The following is a 16,922-nucleotide window of genomic DNA, read 5'->3' on the forward strand; positions in this document are numbered from 1 at the left end:
CATGTATGCCCTCAAGCCAGGAGAGGGCACCAGACCTCAGTATAGATGGTTGTGAGCCACCATGTGGTTGCTGGGAATTGAACTCAGGACCTTTGGAAGAACAGCTAGTGCTCGTAACCACTGAGCCATCCCTCCAGTCCCACAAGACAGATTTTTAAGACTCAAAGAAAATAAGTGGTAATTTTCCCTGTCGTAGAGACAGGGAATTGGAGAATTACTTTAAGACCAGGCACTTCAGGGCTGATGAGGAGCTCACCAGGTGAAGGCACTTGCCACCAACCCTGGAGACCTAAGTTTGACCCCCCAGAACCATGTGAACACCAACTCTCTCAAGTTGTCCTCTGACCTCCATATGCACAAGGACACATGCCTGTGTCCTCACACGAAGTAAGTATGTCGAGGAAAATAAAACCAGGGCACCCGAGACAAGGAGGATCCAGGCTAGCCAGTGTCATGTAGCAAGAGCTTGTTATAAAATGCCGGTGTGCGCGCTTCTAATCCTGTTGAAATAGGAGCGGCGACGGGGCTGCATCCCCAACACCCCGGCCGCTTGGCTAGCTCATGCCCGAAATAACAACACACAAACTGTATTCATTTAAGAACTGCTTGGCCCATGAACTCTAGCCCTTACAGGCTAATTCTCGCACCTGGACTAGCCCATTTCTAATGATGTGTGTAAGCACCCCAAGGTGCGCTTACTGGGAAGATTCTAGCCTAAGTCCATCGTGGGTTGCAGCTGCCTGGGAGAGCAGAGCATGGCGGCTGTCCGGTCCCTCTGGAAGCAGCGCAGAGTCTGACCTCACTTCCTCTTCCGCCCAGAATTCTATTCTGTTTACTCCTCCCATCTATGTTCTAACCTATGAGGCCAAGCAGTGTGTTTATTACTTAACCAATGAAATCAACAGATTGATATGACACTCCCACATCATAATCCTAGGGCAAGAAAGCAGAAGGAGGTGGGTCTCTGTGAGTTCAAGGCCAGCCTGGTCTACAAAGGGAATTTCAGGACAGTCAAGGCTGTTACACAGAGAAACTCTGGAAACCCTGTCTTAAACCAAAAAAAAAAAAAAAAAAAGGAAAAAAATATAAAATGACATTGTTTATTAAATACAATCATTAGATAATTAGTTGGACTCCAGTCTGCTCATACATGCCCAAGCTAGAAGCTGTAACTCATTCTACTTTCTCGTGGGGCCTCCTCAGAGCCATCCCAGCCCTAATGAAAGCTGTGCCTGGGTGGGAACTCAGGACACTTTAGCCTTGTGCTACACCATCAGCTGTGCTCTAACACATCGTATGTCTCATGTTCACTCAAGCTCTCTGGGGCAGAGATTTTCCAATGTCAGTCTGCTTCAGCTCTCAGTCTCTGCGATGCCCTTCAATACAGACATGCACATGCACATGCGTGAGAGGGTCTTCTTACCCAGGAGGGAGATGAAGTTGTTTGCAGATGGAAATACTGTTCTTTGGGTAGCTTGTAATAAACAATGGGTGGGCTGGGAATATGGCCCAGAGATAAAGTGCATTATAGGTTTTGTGTACATGAAACCCAACACCAAACCAAAAACCAAAACCCTCCAGGCTACAAGTTCCTACTGTGTTCCAGACGCTCTTCTGAGGAGTAGGCTTTAGCTGGAGAGTGCTTATGGTATGTTAAAGCTTTGGATTATTTGACCAATCTGTGAAGATTTAGTCTTTGGATTAAAAAATATTTTGGAAACAGTTTAGTATGTATGATATGGTAAAGGATTTTACCTGTTAGAGCTCAGTACTGATTTGTGTGTCAGTAATATGACTGGGGAACTTGGTTTCAGTTGAATGTTAATTGCTGTTTTAAAAATCCTTTGGAAGGGCTGTGGAGGTAGCACGGTTGACAGAGCTCTTGCTAGCCTGCACGAAGCCCTGAGTTTGATCCTTACATGAATAAAATGGGCATGTTGGTTCATGCTTATGATGGTAGCACTTGGGAGGGTAAGGCAAGAACAGCAGAAAGTTGAGGTCATCTTTGACCACATAGTGAGTTTGAGGTAAGTCTAGGCTACATTAAGACCCTGTCTGGAAAAAAAAATTGTGAAAATATAATAAAACAATTACTGATGACCCTGCCATCTAAATTCTGGTGTCATTTTCATATACATAGAATAATTCTACTAACAGAATAAGATACAGGAGCTGGTGAGGTAGCTCATTGTTTAAGAACAGCTGCTGCATGCATTGTCGAGAGTACCAGAGTTCAGGTCCCAGCATGAACATATCAGGATGGCTGCACCCCACACACCTGGACCTCCAGCTCTGCATGGGTGTAATTGTTTAAGAACAGCTGCTGCATGCATTGTCGAGAGTACCAGAGTTCAGGTCCCAGCATGAACATAACAGGATGGCTGGACCCCACACACCTGGACCTCCAGCTCTGCATGGGTGTCAGAAAGGGATGATGGCTGGGGCTTGCTGGCTTCCAAACAACTGGAAGCCTCGGGTTCAGCAAGAGAGCCCGTCTCAAAGGAATAGGAGGAGAGTGATGAAGACAGTCTGCACTTGTGCAAGTGAACAGGTATGCATTCGGGCGCGTGAGTGTTGGCACACGCGCACAGAAATAAAAAATTAAAAAGCATACAGGAGCCAAATTCTTTTTTATTTAATTATATCAAGGACAATTTCATGTGTCCTTAAAAATTTTGTAACAGGGCTGGGCGGTGATGACGCACACCTTTAATCCCAGCACTTGGGAGGCAGAGGCAGGTGGATTCTGTGAGTTCGAAGCCAGCCTGGTCTACAAGAGCTAGTTCCAGGACAGGCTCCAAAGCCACAGAGAAACCCTGTCTCGAAAAACCAAAAAAAAAAAAAAAAAAAAAGGAAATTTAAAAAATGCCATACACACACACACACACACACACACATCTTAAAAGGGGTCGGGGGAGTGGGGATGAGATGACTGAGAGGTTAAGATCACTGGCTGTTCTTCTAGAGGTTTTTGAGTTCAATTCCCAACAACCACATGGTAGCTCACAACCATCCTGTAATAAGATCTGGTACCCTCTTCTGAGATGCAAGCAAAAACACTGTATACATAATAAATAAATCTTTAAAAATAAAAGAAGGGATGTAATGTTAAATGCATAAGTCTTCAAATGGTAATGCTGGTCTAGCATACTCTTAAGAATCTTGTGAATAGCTGAGCATGGTGGCGTACGCCTTTAAACCAGCACTCCGGAGGCCGAGGCAGGCGGATCTCTGTGAGATCTAGGCCAGCCTGGTCTACATAATGAGTTCTGGGACAGCCAGGGCTGTGAGAAAAGATCCTTCCTCAAAAAAACAAACAAAAAAGCTTTGTACATAATTTTGTAGCTACATAATTCATCATGTGCATATACGTAATTGATTTCTGTGTTCAATATTTAAGTCATTTCCAATTTATTGCCACCACCATAAATAATAACACAGGCATTTTCTATTAGCTCCTTGGGCTGAACCCACACAAATTAATATTAAAGGATCTTATCTCTTCAGCAAACCCCTTCCAGCAAAGCCCGCGGCAGCTCTCAGTTGTGTTCGCCTGTTTCGCTACAGCACTGATAACACAGATATTATCTGGTCAAAAACTGGCTGATTTAATCAATTTTAATGAACTGTGATTTTAATTAATCTATTTACTTTGGGTTTACTATTTCAATCTATAGCCCATGCTGGCCTAGAACTCACTATGTAATAATCCTTCTGCCTCTCCATCCTAAGTGCTGAGATTATAATGTGTGACCACACCCACCCAAACTGTGTTTTCATAAAATCCTGAGGTATAATTGCAAAAAGGAAAAAAAAAAAACACCTGTTTTAGAACATAATACAAACAAGAGGAATGTAAGATACCAACAAAATGAATATATGCTGTATCTGTGGGAGAGGCTCAAGAGACCACGTAGAGTATGAAACATGTAAACATCAGTTCACCAGGAGAAAGCTGACAGCAGAAAAATACAGCTAATAAGAACGCAGGTGTAACTGCTGTTGTCGTTTCCAAAGGCCGTTAAAGGTGACTGTGGCGGGAGACTGCAAGAGTTGTCTGCAATGATTGCATAGATAGGACACAGCTACTTCACAGAAGAGCCGCTCCCTTTGAAGCTCTCAGGGTCTCTGCTCTGCCGAGGTTTGGGCCTGCTGGCTCTCGGTCTTGCTTTGCTCAAACTGTTTGAAGAAGACACCACCATATCATGTGTGGTGCCCTCGGAGGCCAGGAGAGGGCATTGGATGCTTTAGAACTGGAGGGTCAGATGGTTGTTAGCCCCCAGATGGATGCTGGGAACCTAACCTAAGTCCTCCACAAGAGCAAGTCCTTTTAACTGCTGAGACATCTCTCTAGCCCACTAACGCCCTTATTTTTTTAAAGATTCATTTTTAGAAATATTTTCTAGTAAGAATATAATAAAGATGTTTTGTCTGTGTGTGTCCCATCTGCCTTCCTAAGGTTTCTTTTTTATGTATGTATGTATGTATGTATGTATATGTATGTTTGCCTTTGTGAGTTTATGTGCACTTAAGTACAAGAGCCCAGGGAGATCAGTAAAGAGTGACATTTCCTAGAACTGCTGTTCATGATGGCTGTGAGCCACCGTGTGTGTGTGTGTGTGTGTGTGTGTGTATGTGTGTGTGTGTGTGTGTATGTGTGTGTGTGTGTGTGTGTGTGTGTGTGTATGTGTGGAACTGAACCCAGGGCCCACAAGAGCAGTTCAGTGCTGGGTATGTAAGCATATGTCACTATGCCTGGTCCGAGTTTTTGGTTTGGTTTTGTTTTTCAAGACAGGGTTTCTCTGTGTAGCTTTGGAGCCTGTCCTGGGACTCACTCTGTAGACCAAGCTGGCCTGGAACTCACTGCTTGCCTCTGCCTCCCAAGTGCTGGGATTAAAGGTGTGCACTACCACCACCCGGTCTGATATTTTCTTTAACACTCCTCCTATGTCAAAATTTTCTTTAATTTCTTTCATGGAAAATAGAGAATTGTAGTTAAACCAGCTTTATCAATGAGATGAAGAAATCAACAGCAAATGTGTTTTTTAAAACTAGAAATTACATATAGGAATAAATAAAAGAATCTTTAAATTTTTCTTTGCTAAATTTTATAGAATTCTGAGCTGGAGAGATGGCTCAAGACTGAAGAGCACTTATTGCCCTACCGGAGGACTGGGGGTTCAGTTCCCAGCATCGATGTCAGGTTGCTTGAGGCCGTATTTAACTCCGGCTCTAGGGCCTCTGCAGGCACCTGCACCACACTGCACATACCCCCTCTACACACACACACACACACACACACACACACACGAGTAAAAAATATTTTAAAGTGTTATAGAATTCTGTTTTATCTTTTGGACACGGAAAACTTTCGTGGTTCTCACACGAAATTTCTTCTCCATTACTGTCTCACACAATGCACTACCCAGTTATAAAGGGCGCTTCGCTCCTGAAGCTTAAAAAAAAAAAAAAAATCCCAACAGCACAAAAGCCTGCTGACCCCGAACTCATCTGCCCTCGTCCCTGCCCACACTCCAATACCTCAACCTGGATGAAGAATGCCTTTCTTACCGTCCTGCCGCCTCTTCCGGGAAGCACTCCTTGGCATTTTCCCTAGGTCTGTGTGTGCCCCGGCCCTGTGCTCTCATTGCACGTCTCTTGAATTATGTTTACCCCTTCATCACACAACGGCCTGAGAACGGACCATTTCCCTTTTTGTTTTCATCTCATACTAGGCACCTGCCAAAGTTTTCGGGGTTGACTGTGCTCAGCTACCCATCCGTAAGGCGAAGCGGTGGCTCTACGTTACAGTTCTCCGTTTTCCACCAGGAGTCCTTTTACCGGAGCCAGCTTCGTTCGGTCCACCCCCTCGCGCCAGAGAGCGCTTTCCAGAATTATTCTCGGATCCGGTCCACACAGGGAGCGAAATATGGGGACTCTTTTTCATCTACCTTCTCTCACAAGTCTATGCTGCCAACCTAACTTCTTCAACCGGGCACAGCCGCAAAACGACTAGTTCCTAAACCGAATCTCCTGTGCGCGGACGGTAGTCTGAGTGGTGACAGGGGCGTATTTCACGGTACCGGAAAGGAGCCAAAATCGCCGATATGGGCGCTTGAAAGAGAAAACGGAGCAAGGGGGGGGGGGGGGACAGGGGGCAGCGGGACCAAGTAAGGAGGCCCGCGGGCCGTGAACTCGCGCCTCCCGGGTAAGCACCGCGCAGCCTTCCCGCCGCGCACCGACCGAGGCGCGAGAAAAACTCGCCTCCCCCCCCCCCACCTCGTAGTCCCCACCCCGGAACCGCCCCACGCCCAGCCGCACGGGGAAGAGAAGATGAGAGCCGGTCCCAGCCGTTCTTTATTCCGTGCAACCGCCCCCAGAAAGAATTCGGCCCCCGGGAAGCTGGTTCCGTGGCGGGACCCGGTACCGAACCGCACTAAAACCCCCAGGGAGACCAGCTCCCCATCCGCCCTGCCTCCCCTGCACCCCTCGGCCGCATGCTTAGGGTTCCGCGCTTCTCATTGGGCACCTGCCCTGCCAATCTGACAGATGTCAACGAATCACACTGTAGAAAAGGCAGAGAGCGGGAGGGGCGGGGAAGGGGCAAACGCCCCGGTTCCCCGGGCGCGAGCCTAACGCCCCCAAGCGGCGGGAGGCACTGGGCGGGGCCTCATTTGCATAACGGCCGCCCCTCGGTCTCCCGGCCCGGGGCCGGAGTCCCGCCCCCCAGCCTACTAGCTGTCTGTTGGACCACCGGCTGGTCACTCCGACCAGGCGAGCCTGTGGGGGCGCCGGACGGGTTGGTGCGGGCGGTCCCGGGGGCGGATTGGCTCTGGGAGCTTCCAGAAGGCAGGGGGGCGTCTATAAGAGCCGGGAACCGAGCCCCGGGAGCCGGGAGACGCAGGTCGCGCTCGTGGAGAGTTGTGCGGGGTGACCGTTGGCGGGGGTCCGAGCTCGCCGTGTCTCTCGTCCTAACGTCACTGTGCCTGGTTTTGTGTGTTTTCACAGTCAGCATGTCCGCCCGCGGCCCGGCCATCGGCATCGACCTGGGCACCACATACTCCTGCGTGGGGGTCTTCCAACATGGCAAGGTGGAGATCATCGCCAACGACCAGGGCAACCGCACCACCCCCAGCTACGTGGCCTTCACCGACACCGAGCGCCTCATCGGCGACGCCGCCAAGAACCAAGTGGCCATGAACCCCACGAACACCATCTTCGACGCCAAGAGGCTGATCGGGCGGAAGTTCGAGGACGCCACGGTGCAGTCGGACATGAAGCACTGGCCGTTCCGAGTGGTGAGCGAAGGTGGGAAGCCCAAAGTGCAGGTGGAATATAAGGGGGAGATGAAGACCTTCTTCCCGGAGGAGATTTCCTCCATGGTCCTCACGAAGATGAAGGAGATCGCCGAAGCCTACCTGGGGGGCAAGGTGCAGAGCGCGGTCATCACCGTCCCCGCCTATTTCAACGACTCGCAGCGCCAGGCCACCAAAGACGCGGGCACCATCACGGGCCTCAATGTGCTGCGCATCATCAACGAGCCCACGGCAGCGGCCATCGCCTATGGCCTGGATAAGAAGGGCTCCGCGGGCGGAGAGAAGAACGTGCTCATCTTCGACCTGGGGGGCGGCACGTTCGACGTGTCCATCCTGACCATCGAGGATGGCATCTTCGAGGTGAAGTCCACGGCCGGCGACACCCACCTGGGTGGCGAAGACTTCGACAATCGTATGGTCAGCCACCTGGCGGAGGAGTTCAAGCGCAAACACAAGAAGGACATTGGGCCCAACAAGCGTGCGGTGCGCCGGCTGCGCACTGCCTGCGAGCGCGCCAAGCGCACCCTGAGTTCGTCCACGCAGGCCAGCATCGAGATCGACTCGCTCTACGAGGGCGTGGATTTCTACACGTCCATCACCCGTGCCCGCTTCGAGGAGCTCAACGCCGACCTCTTCCGAGGGACTCTGGAGCCGGTGGAAAAGGCTCTGCGCGATGCCAAGCTGGACAAGGGCCAGATCCAGGAGATAGTGCTGGTGGGCGGCTCCACCCGCATCCCTAAGATCCAGAAGCTCCTGCAGGATTTCTTCAACGGCAAAGAGCTGAACAAGAGCATCAACCCAGACGAGGCGGTGGCTTACGGCGCCGCTGTGCAGGCGGCTATCCTCATCGGCGACAAATCGGAGAATGTGCAGGATCTGCTGTTACTCGACGTGACTCCATTGTCGCTTGGCATCGAAACAGCTGGCGGTGTCATGACCCCGCTCATTAAGAGAAACACCACGATCCCCACCAAGCAGACGCAGACCTTCACTACCTACTCAGACAACCAGAGCAGCGTGCTAGTGCAAGTGTACGAGGGCGAACGGGCCATGACCAAGGACAATAACCTCTTGGGCAAGTTCGACCTGACTGGGATCCCCCCAGCACCCCGCGGGGTCCCCCAGATCGAGGTCACCTTCGACATCGATGCCAACGGCATCCTTAACGTCACTGCTGCCGACAAGAGCACCGGTAAGGAAAATAAAATCACCATCACCAACGACAAGGGTCGTCTGAGCAAGGACGACATTGACCGTATGGTGCAGGAGGCAGAGCGGTACAAATCGGAAGATGAAGCTAATCGCGATCGCGTGGCAGCCAAAAACGCAGTTGAGTCCTATACTTACAACATCAAGCAGACGGTGGAAGACGAGAAACTGAGGGGCAAGATTAGCGAGCAGGACAAAAACAAGATCCTCGACAAGTGTCAGGAGGTGATCAACTGGCTCGACCGAAACCAGATGGCCGAGAAAGATGAGTACGAACACAAACAGAAAGAGCTGGAGAGAGTGTGCAACCCCATCATCAGCAAACTTTACCAAGGCGGTCCTGGCGGCGGCGGCGGCGGCGGCTCCTCTGGAGGCCCCACCATCGAGGAAGTGGACTAATTAATCGCACTGCAGTCCGCGTAAATCTCTCTTCCTTTCTCCCTTCTCACTCCCCCTTCCCCTTTTGTTTTGGTTTTTTTGAAATGTCCTCGTGCCAAGAGAGATCTGTTGTTGGAAATCTTTAGCCTGGTGCGGGCGTCAGAAAAGAAAGGTGCAACATCTATCTTAGTTTAGTTACAAAAGGTTAGTTCTAAAGTTTGGTTTGGGGGGGGGGGATGAGGGGAAATGAGGTTTCTCTTTAATGCATTTTAACATTTTAAGTGATTGCTGATTTGAGCATTTTTTCTTTTTTCTTTCTTTCTTTTTTTTTTTTTGGGTTAAGCTTTGTTTGTACGTGGAGAATTGCTGGAAATGGGAAACCTGATGTTTGCACACCTGTTCAATGGAAGCTTGCTTGGTACCACTGAATACAGAGGGGCTTGAATTGTTTATTTTTACTTTGAGGTTAAAATAAACATTTCAGTAATTTTAAAGACAGGTATATTCTGTGAAGACATAAATGCAAATTTATAGTAAAGCTGAACTTGATTGCAAAATTGCTGTCTGAAGTTTTCAATTTCTTCCCATGTTTTACTCATATTGATCTTTAAGTTAGTATGATGTGAAATTTATCTAATCCAATTTTCTCTAATTCTCAGGTGAAGTTCCTGCCTCAAATAACCAACAATTTATAGGGTGAAGAATTTTGGTAAACTACACCCCCCTTTAGTATACAGAAACCTGATAGGGTCTTCAAGTGAATCTAAACTCCTCAGCCCTGGCTTTAGTATTCAAGTTTAAAGCAACAATAATAATAATAACAACAAAAACCTCCCTGAATGTTGCAGGGAAGTGCAAGCTGCATTCCAGATCCTGTATACCACAGATTTTCTCTAAGTAACAAAAATGACAGCATCTTTTCATAGTGGCCACAGGGAGTATAGAAAGATGCACTCAGGTTCCTGAAACAAGAGCCAACAGGCAAGTGCAAAAGGGTTTGATGCTGAGGCCAAGTCTGGTCATGCTTGTTCCAGCTTCTGTGAAACAGCTCAACTGCCAAACTTAGGGCAAATTTTGTAAGAACCCGTTTGGCGGCTGTAATTATTTGGGAAGTGGTTCCTTTTCTGATTTGAAGATCTTAGAGCTCTTAAAAAACCTGTTTCAAACCACTGCTATAGTTAATTTTTAGTCCCATCGACTCGGGGGTGGACACTGTATGAGTGGTTCTCCCCATCATGTGTGTCCCCACGATTGAACTCAGGTTTTCAGGTTGGCAGCAAGTACCTCTATCGGCTGAGCCTCTTAGTTTTTAGTTTCTCATGGAGTTATGTTTAAAAGTTCCTTTAAGGGGAACTCGGGAGAAATATAGTAGCCGGTTTGAAAATGCATAGTTTCAACAGCACATAGACATTTTAATATCTTTCTAACATTATAAAAATTCATGTTATTTTAAATACTAGTGCATTTTAGAAGCTAAATTTTCAATTTAATAGTGGATCCTCCATTCACAGAGATTTATTTTTGGAATAATAGTATATGTTAATTTAAAAATTAGGAAGCAAGTTAATCTAAGGCTATTGGGTGTTGGTAATGACTTTCACATTATAGCTGACCCTGGTGTTTAGCTAGATCTTTTAGCAAGCCTCACTGAGGTGGGGGCAGGAGGATAAATGGGCAATTGTGCAATTGTTTCAAAGACTACTCCATACTTCATAATGTGAAGGCAGATTAATTTATGCCAATGAAACACTAGTGAAAGTTCCCACCTATGAGCATCAAAAGACGTCATGAAGCCAGGCTACATACGCCATCACATACATTTTTGATAGAGTACTTTGAAATTAATAGTTTTAGAATGATTTTGTTTTTGAAAGTGTCTTAAGTAGCCGAGGTTAACCTGAAGCTCAGTGTGTAGCCGAGGATGACCTTGAAATCCTGACCCCAAATGCTGACTAACAGTTGTGCACCACTCTGTCTTAAAGTGACTCCCCTCTCCCAGACAGTCCTGGGTGTCCAGGAACTCATTTGTAAGCAAGGCTGGGCTCACTGAGATCCACCCACCTCTGCCTTCCAGGTGCTGAGATTAAAGGTTCTAAAGTGACTTTTTACATGAGTTTTACCAGGTCAATATTCGGTATATAGCTCTTTTATTAGTCCTTTATGAATTTAGAGGTTTTGTTCGTTTGTTTTCCTGTCCTAGGGAGTGGGGTACCGGAAGGTAATACTGAACTCAGCACCTTGTTCTTGCTAGCAGAGCACTCTATATCCCCAGACCTCTGATGATTTCAAATAATAAGGCCATTCTACAAGTGCAAGTTGGTATGTTGATTTCAGGCCTCACTTTAGAAGAGATTTCTAAAGTCTCAATGACCAATGCTACTGTGGTCTGATCTCCACTTGCTATTACACTAACCTCAGTATACCTCATTTATTGTTATTTTGTAAAGTAAAAAGCCTTTTTTTGTAGACTTTTAAATTTTTAATTCCGTCTTCTCAAATTTATCTAGATTCGAATATTACTAAGATAATGCCACTAAAAGTAGCCATTTAGTGTTTCCAAGAGGTAATTGAAACTGGTAACTCAAGAATACCTGGGAACTCCTGACCACATGTTAGACTAGCCCTGGTCAAATAACAGTGGAAACAATGCCTGCTCTTAGGAGGGTTAAATTACAGTTCAAGGAATAATTAGCATCATTGGAACGTCCAAGTAGTAGCCAGAGTGTCTAAAATAAATGTGATATATTTGCAACTAGAAAGCTAAGGGCTAAAGATAGACAATTTATTAAAACAGGCACACGTTTGTATCGGAATGATTACTTTATCCCTGTTTTGAGGTGAAAAGTAAGATACAATTTTTACAGTATTGAGATATATGACACTGAGAAACAATCTCACTTTAAATTTCTTAGAGTTTTATATGTGTAATGGAAAGGCATTAAAACCTATGACTTAGGAGATATTGCTTATATAAAAAATAGAATTTTTGATTTATCACATATTCAATATGCAACGGAGGCTTAAGGAAAAGAGACTTTCAAGAATTACTGATCTTTTAATTTTTGTTTTTTGTCTTTCAAGACAGGATTTCTCTGTGTAACAGCCCTGACTGTCCTGGAACTAGCTCTATAGCCCAGGCTGGCCTTGAACTCACAGAGATCTGCCGACCTGACTGCCTCTGCCTCCTGAGCGCTGGTATTAAAAGCATACGCCACCAAAAATTTTTATTTAGGTATTTTGCCTGCATGTATTTCTACACCATGTGTGTGTCTGGTACCCACTGAGGCTAGAAGCGAGCACCAGATCTGGAGCTGCAGTTAGAGACAGATGTGAGCTGCCACCTTGGTCCTGGGCATTGAACCTGGATCCTCTGCCAGAGCAACAAGTGATTTTAACCTGAGCCATCATTCCAGCCTCGATCTTTTTCTCAAAATAACAGTTGTGTTCTGTGCGTGTGTGTTTGCATTCCTGCTATGGTGCACATGTGGAGGGCAGAAGACAACTGGAGAGAGAGCTCCTCCCACCACAGGAGTCCTAGGGATGGAACTCGGGCTCCTCAGTCAGCACCCTTACCCACTGGGCCATCACTCTCGTCCCCCACTTTTTTTTTAACCAGGGCTTTGTGCATGCTAGGCAAGCACTCTACAACCAAGCTACACCCTCAGCCCCATAGCTTTCAACCTTACATCTTAAGCAGGAGTACAATCTGAGTATCTGGATGAAGTAAAAAGATCTTTTATGAAACTGAGTGGACAGGCACATAAGACATTCCCACTTAAAATTGTAGGTTGTAGAAGTTGTGTTGCAAAGCATATTTCTCTTGCATTTCGATACTGGAACTTAAAAACAAACCAACCCCGAGTGCCTGAGTACCATCCTCGTGATCAGGCCCTGCATCATGGGAAAGAAGAAACTCCCACAAGTTGTCCTTGGTACTCCACCTGTTTATTATAACACACATGGACACACAAACACACACACGGACACACACAGACACACATGGACACATAAACGAATGTGAGTAAAGATTTAAACTCATAACCATATGTCAAGACCTGCTAAGGGAATATGTATGATAGGATTAAGAAGAGTAAGGGGTAGCTGGGTACTGGTGGCACGCGCCTTTAATCCCAGCACTTGTAAGGCAGAGGCAGGTGGATCTCTGTGAGTTCGAGGCCAGCCTGGTCTACAGAGTTCCAGGACAGCTAGGGCTACACAGAGAAATCCTGTCTCAAGAAACAAATGCAAAACAAAACAAAAGTAGAAGTGGCTGGGGAGATGGCTCAGTAGTTAAGAGCACATACTGCCCTTCCTGAGGAGCTGAGTTCAATTTCCAGCACCCACATCAGGTAGATTACAAGGGCTTGTAACCTCAGCTCCAGGGTATCTGAGACCTTTGACCTCAAAGGTCCCTTGTATTCATGTGCATATAACACACACATACACACACACACACACACGATTGAAATAATAAAAAGGAATCTTTAAAACGAAGTATGGGAATGCTCAATTGCGCCTGTATGCTTAATGCATAAATAGGCATGAACAAAGGCTCTCCATTAGAAGCCATATACAAAGTTTCATTCCTGAGTGAAAATTACAGGTCACTCAAAGAATCCAGTTTTGTTCTCTTTTTTGTTTTTGTTTTTGTTTTTGAGACAGAGTTTCTCTGTGTGGTCTTGACCATTCGGGAACTCATTGTATAGACCAGGCTGGCCTAAAACTCACAAGAGAGATCTGCCTGCTTCTGCCTCCTTTACTCCCAGTGAAGTAAAGGCCTGCGCCACCACTGCCCGGCCAGTTTTATTCTTGGTATGACTCTTGGAATGTTAATATTTCCAGAACATATGCATTTCTGGTCTAGTGGGACAGTACTCAGTTTTAAAATGTCTTTTTCTTCAGAACCAATCAAGATACCATGGACACTGCTTTCCCACTGTCATGGCGGAGAAGCTTGGTTGTAAACTGGAGGTTAGGCAAATAAAAATGTTCATTCAATATTTGGCATCACAAACGTTTTGTTCTTAAGTCTAGCTTGATATGTAGCCCAGGCAGACTTTGAACTCCTGGTCTTCCTGCCCCAGTACCTCCAATGGTGGAATCACAGGCACGCACTGCCATGATCATCTCAAGCATTGTTCTTTTTTTTTTTTCATGAGCAGAATTACGACATTGCATATATATCTTTATGACCTTTTCGCTAAATAAGCATATAAATTTTTTTTAAGTCAGTGTCTCTACATAGCCCTGACTGTCCTGGAACTCATGATGTAGACCAGGTTGACCTGGAATTCACAGAGATCTGCCTGCCTCTGTCTCTTTAGGGGTGGGACTGAAGGCATATGCCACCATGCCCAACACAAGCATGTGTTTATATACAGGTCTAAAATTCTGAGACCAGAAACTTTGCTTTCTGTTACATGTTCTTAATTGCTTTTTTGAATTAAAAATATGTATTGTGAGTGCTGTGTATACATATATGTATGTACATCATGTGTGTAATTGCTGCTCTTGGAAGCCAGAAGAGGAAGTTTGATCCCTGAAACTAGAGACAGGGTTATAAGCTTAAGCCATCATGTGGGTGCTAGGAACCAAACCCAGGTCCTCTGCAAGAATGGCCTTAACCTCTTACCCATCTCATCAAGCCCTGCTCCTTAGTTTCAATAAGATTTTAAGGAGTTTCTGTCTTTTTTTTCCTTCTGAAATAGGGTTTCTCATAACTTTGTAGCCTGTCCTGAAACTCACTCTGTTGACCTGCAGACCAGACTAGCCTCTAACTCACAGAGATCCGCCTGCCTCTGCTTCCTGAGTGCTGGGATTAAAGGCGTGTGCCACCCCCACCCAGCTAGGAGTTTCTCTTGATTAGGCCCAAACAACTCTAGTTCTCTCTTAGGATACTTAGGAGTATTAAGTATTAGAAGGTAACTATATATTTCTATTTTATAACAGTATGAACTTTAAAAAGTTTGCTCCTTTCATATTGTGTGTGTGTGTGTGTATGTGTTTGTGTAGGTCCATGCTTCCATATATATATGGATAGTGGGGGTGACTTTCTGGGGTCAGCTCTCGCTTCCACCATGTGGGTTCCAGGCTGGCCTCCACCTCACCTCCAGAGTGCCGGGATTACAGGCGTGCACTACCATGCCAGGCTACACATGGTAATTTTAAATAACATTTAATTTCTCAGAAATGTCCTTTTACCTTAGTTTAGTTAGAAAGGGTGAGGTCTACAAAACCCTTTGGTGTTCTCTTAGCACTTAAAGCGTTCAGAGGGCTATCTGAAGAGGGTTATTCTTACCTTCTCCCCTGGTTGTGAAATAACTAGATTCCTTGGTCTTGGTTTTTTTCTGGAACTTTATCTCATTTTCTCCTGGTTCACCCCCCTCCAAGTTGTACATAGTAGCTGTTAAATAATTCTTGGCATCTGGGATATTATACTCTTTCCCTTTCAGTAACTAAGCCCGCTTGGCCCTTCGCCTCAGACTAGTGTTGGAGGTGTACAGGTGGATCTCCATGCAGTGAACTCAGCTTGAGCAATGGGTAGAACTGACTCCAGTGAACAGGGCAGGGATTTATTGATTGCAGCTTTAGACCACCATACCCAGTGACTGGGAGCCTGGGAGACCAGGGCAGCAGGCAGCGACACGCAGGCTGCTGTAACCGTAAAGTTTATGGGCAGGTATTCTCGGCTGTTTACTGCGCAGCTCCTACCAGTTCAGCGGTGGGAATTCAGAAGCAGACTCATTAGATATTCCTAGTCGCCCATCTCTTCATCCAGCATTGCTCATGTCAGAGGGGAAAATAACCCAAGTTTGCCTATCAGTTCAACTGTGAAGAGAAGGAACAAGGTTCGTGGCCGGAAGTGAACACAGGCTCACTTGAAAATCCACCAACACTGAACAAGTTCCTGCTTTTGTTCTGAGCAACATTGATTGTGAGTACTCATTAAGGCTAATGTTTTGCACACTGTACTGGTTTTAGTTGTCGTTTTTTTTTTTTTTTTTTTTTTTTNTTTTTTTTTTTTTTTTTTTTTTTTTTTTTTTTTTTTTTTTTTTTTTTTTTTTTTTTTTTTTTTCAAGACAGGGTCTCTCTATGTAACAGAGACTGCTCAGGTTGCCCAGGAACTTGCCTCATAGACCAGGTTGGCCTCGAGCTCACTGAGATCCACCCGCCTCTGCAGTCTGAGTGCTGGGTGTGTGTCACCACCGCCTGGCTTGTCCTGGTTGGTTTTTATGTGCTAGAGTTTTATGAACTCTAGCACAAGCTAGAGTCATCAGAGAAGAGACTCACTTGAGAAAATGCCTCTGTAAGATTGGGCTGTAGGCAAGCCTGCAGGGCATTTTCTTAATCAGGGTTTGATGGCAGAGGACCCTTGTGAGTGGGGCCCATCCCTGGGCTGGTGGCCCTGGGTTCTCTAAGAAAGCAGACTGAGCAAGCCACGAGACACAAGCCAGTAAGCAGCACCCCCCTCCATGGCCTCAGCATCAGTTTCTGCCTCCAGGTTCCAGCCCTGCTGGAGCTCCTGTCTTGACTTTCCTCTAATGAATTGTGATGTGGAAGTGTAAGGTGAATAAACCCTTTTCTCCCCAATTTGCTTTGGTCATGGCCTTTCATCACAGCAGGCATAACCCTAACTTACACACACACACACACACACACACACACACACACACACCCATGCGCGGGCATGCACATGCGACGTTACTCAAAATTTTCTGTAACTTTTGACTTGGATATTTTCAGAAGTACATTAAAACCAGGTTTCACTAGTTAACAAAGAAACTGTTCAGACAGTTTTATTTCCGTAACCGTAGTCTCTTCCACTAAACAAACCCTCCACATCAACCCAGGTCCAACAGTGTTTCAATTCCATTGCGCTAGCCATGGCAGTTTGGAACAGGTCTTTACTATAGGGCTGTACCCAGTTAATCCAATTAGAGCATGGGGTGATAATTTCATGGGGGCACCGCAGTGTCAAGTCCTGGACGGACCCGAGCTAGGGGTGGAGGATAGGTGGGA

The 16,922-nt window shown here is 46.2% G+C and overlaps 2 protein-coding genes across 2 annotated transcripts in view; both read left to right on the top strand.

Moving 5' to 3' along the window:
• Akap5 (A-kinase anchoring protein 5) overlaps positions 1–16,922 on the top strand; it is an 87,220-nt gene that overhangs the window by 68,505 nt on the left and 1,793 nt on the right. The window lies entirely within an intron of this gene.
• Hspa2 (heat shock protein family A (Hsp70) member 2) lies at positions 6,882–9,453 on the top strand. Its single transcript, XM_050153625.1, has one exon. It carries the CDS (start codon positions 7,014–7,016, stop codon positions 8,922–8,924), a length of 1,911 nt encoding a protein of 636 aa, XP_050009582.1. The 5' UTR covers positions 6,882–7,013; the 3' UTR covers positions 8,925–9,453.

Source organism: Alexandromys fortis, unplaced genomic scaffold, assembly GCF_014885135.2.
Source record: "Alexandromys fortis isolate MF-2015 unplaced genomic scaffold, M_Fortis_MF-2015_v1.1 scaffold_82, whole genome shotgun sequence".
In the NCBI taxonomy this organism is placed as follows: Eukaryota; Metazoa; Chordata; class Mammalia; order Rodentia; family Cricetidae; genus Alexandromys; species Alexandromys fortis.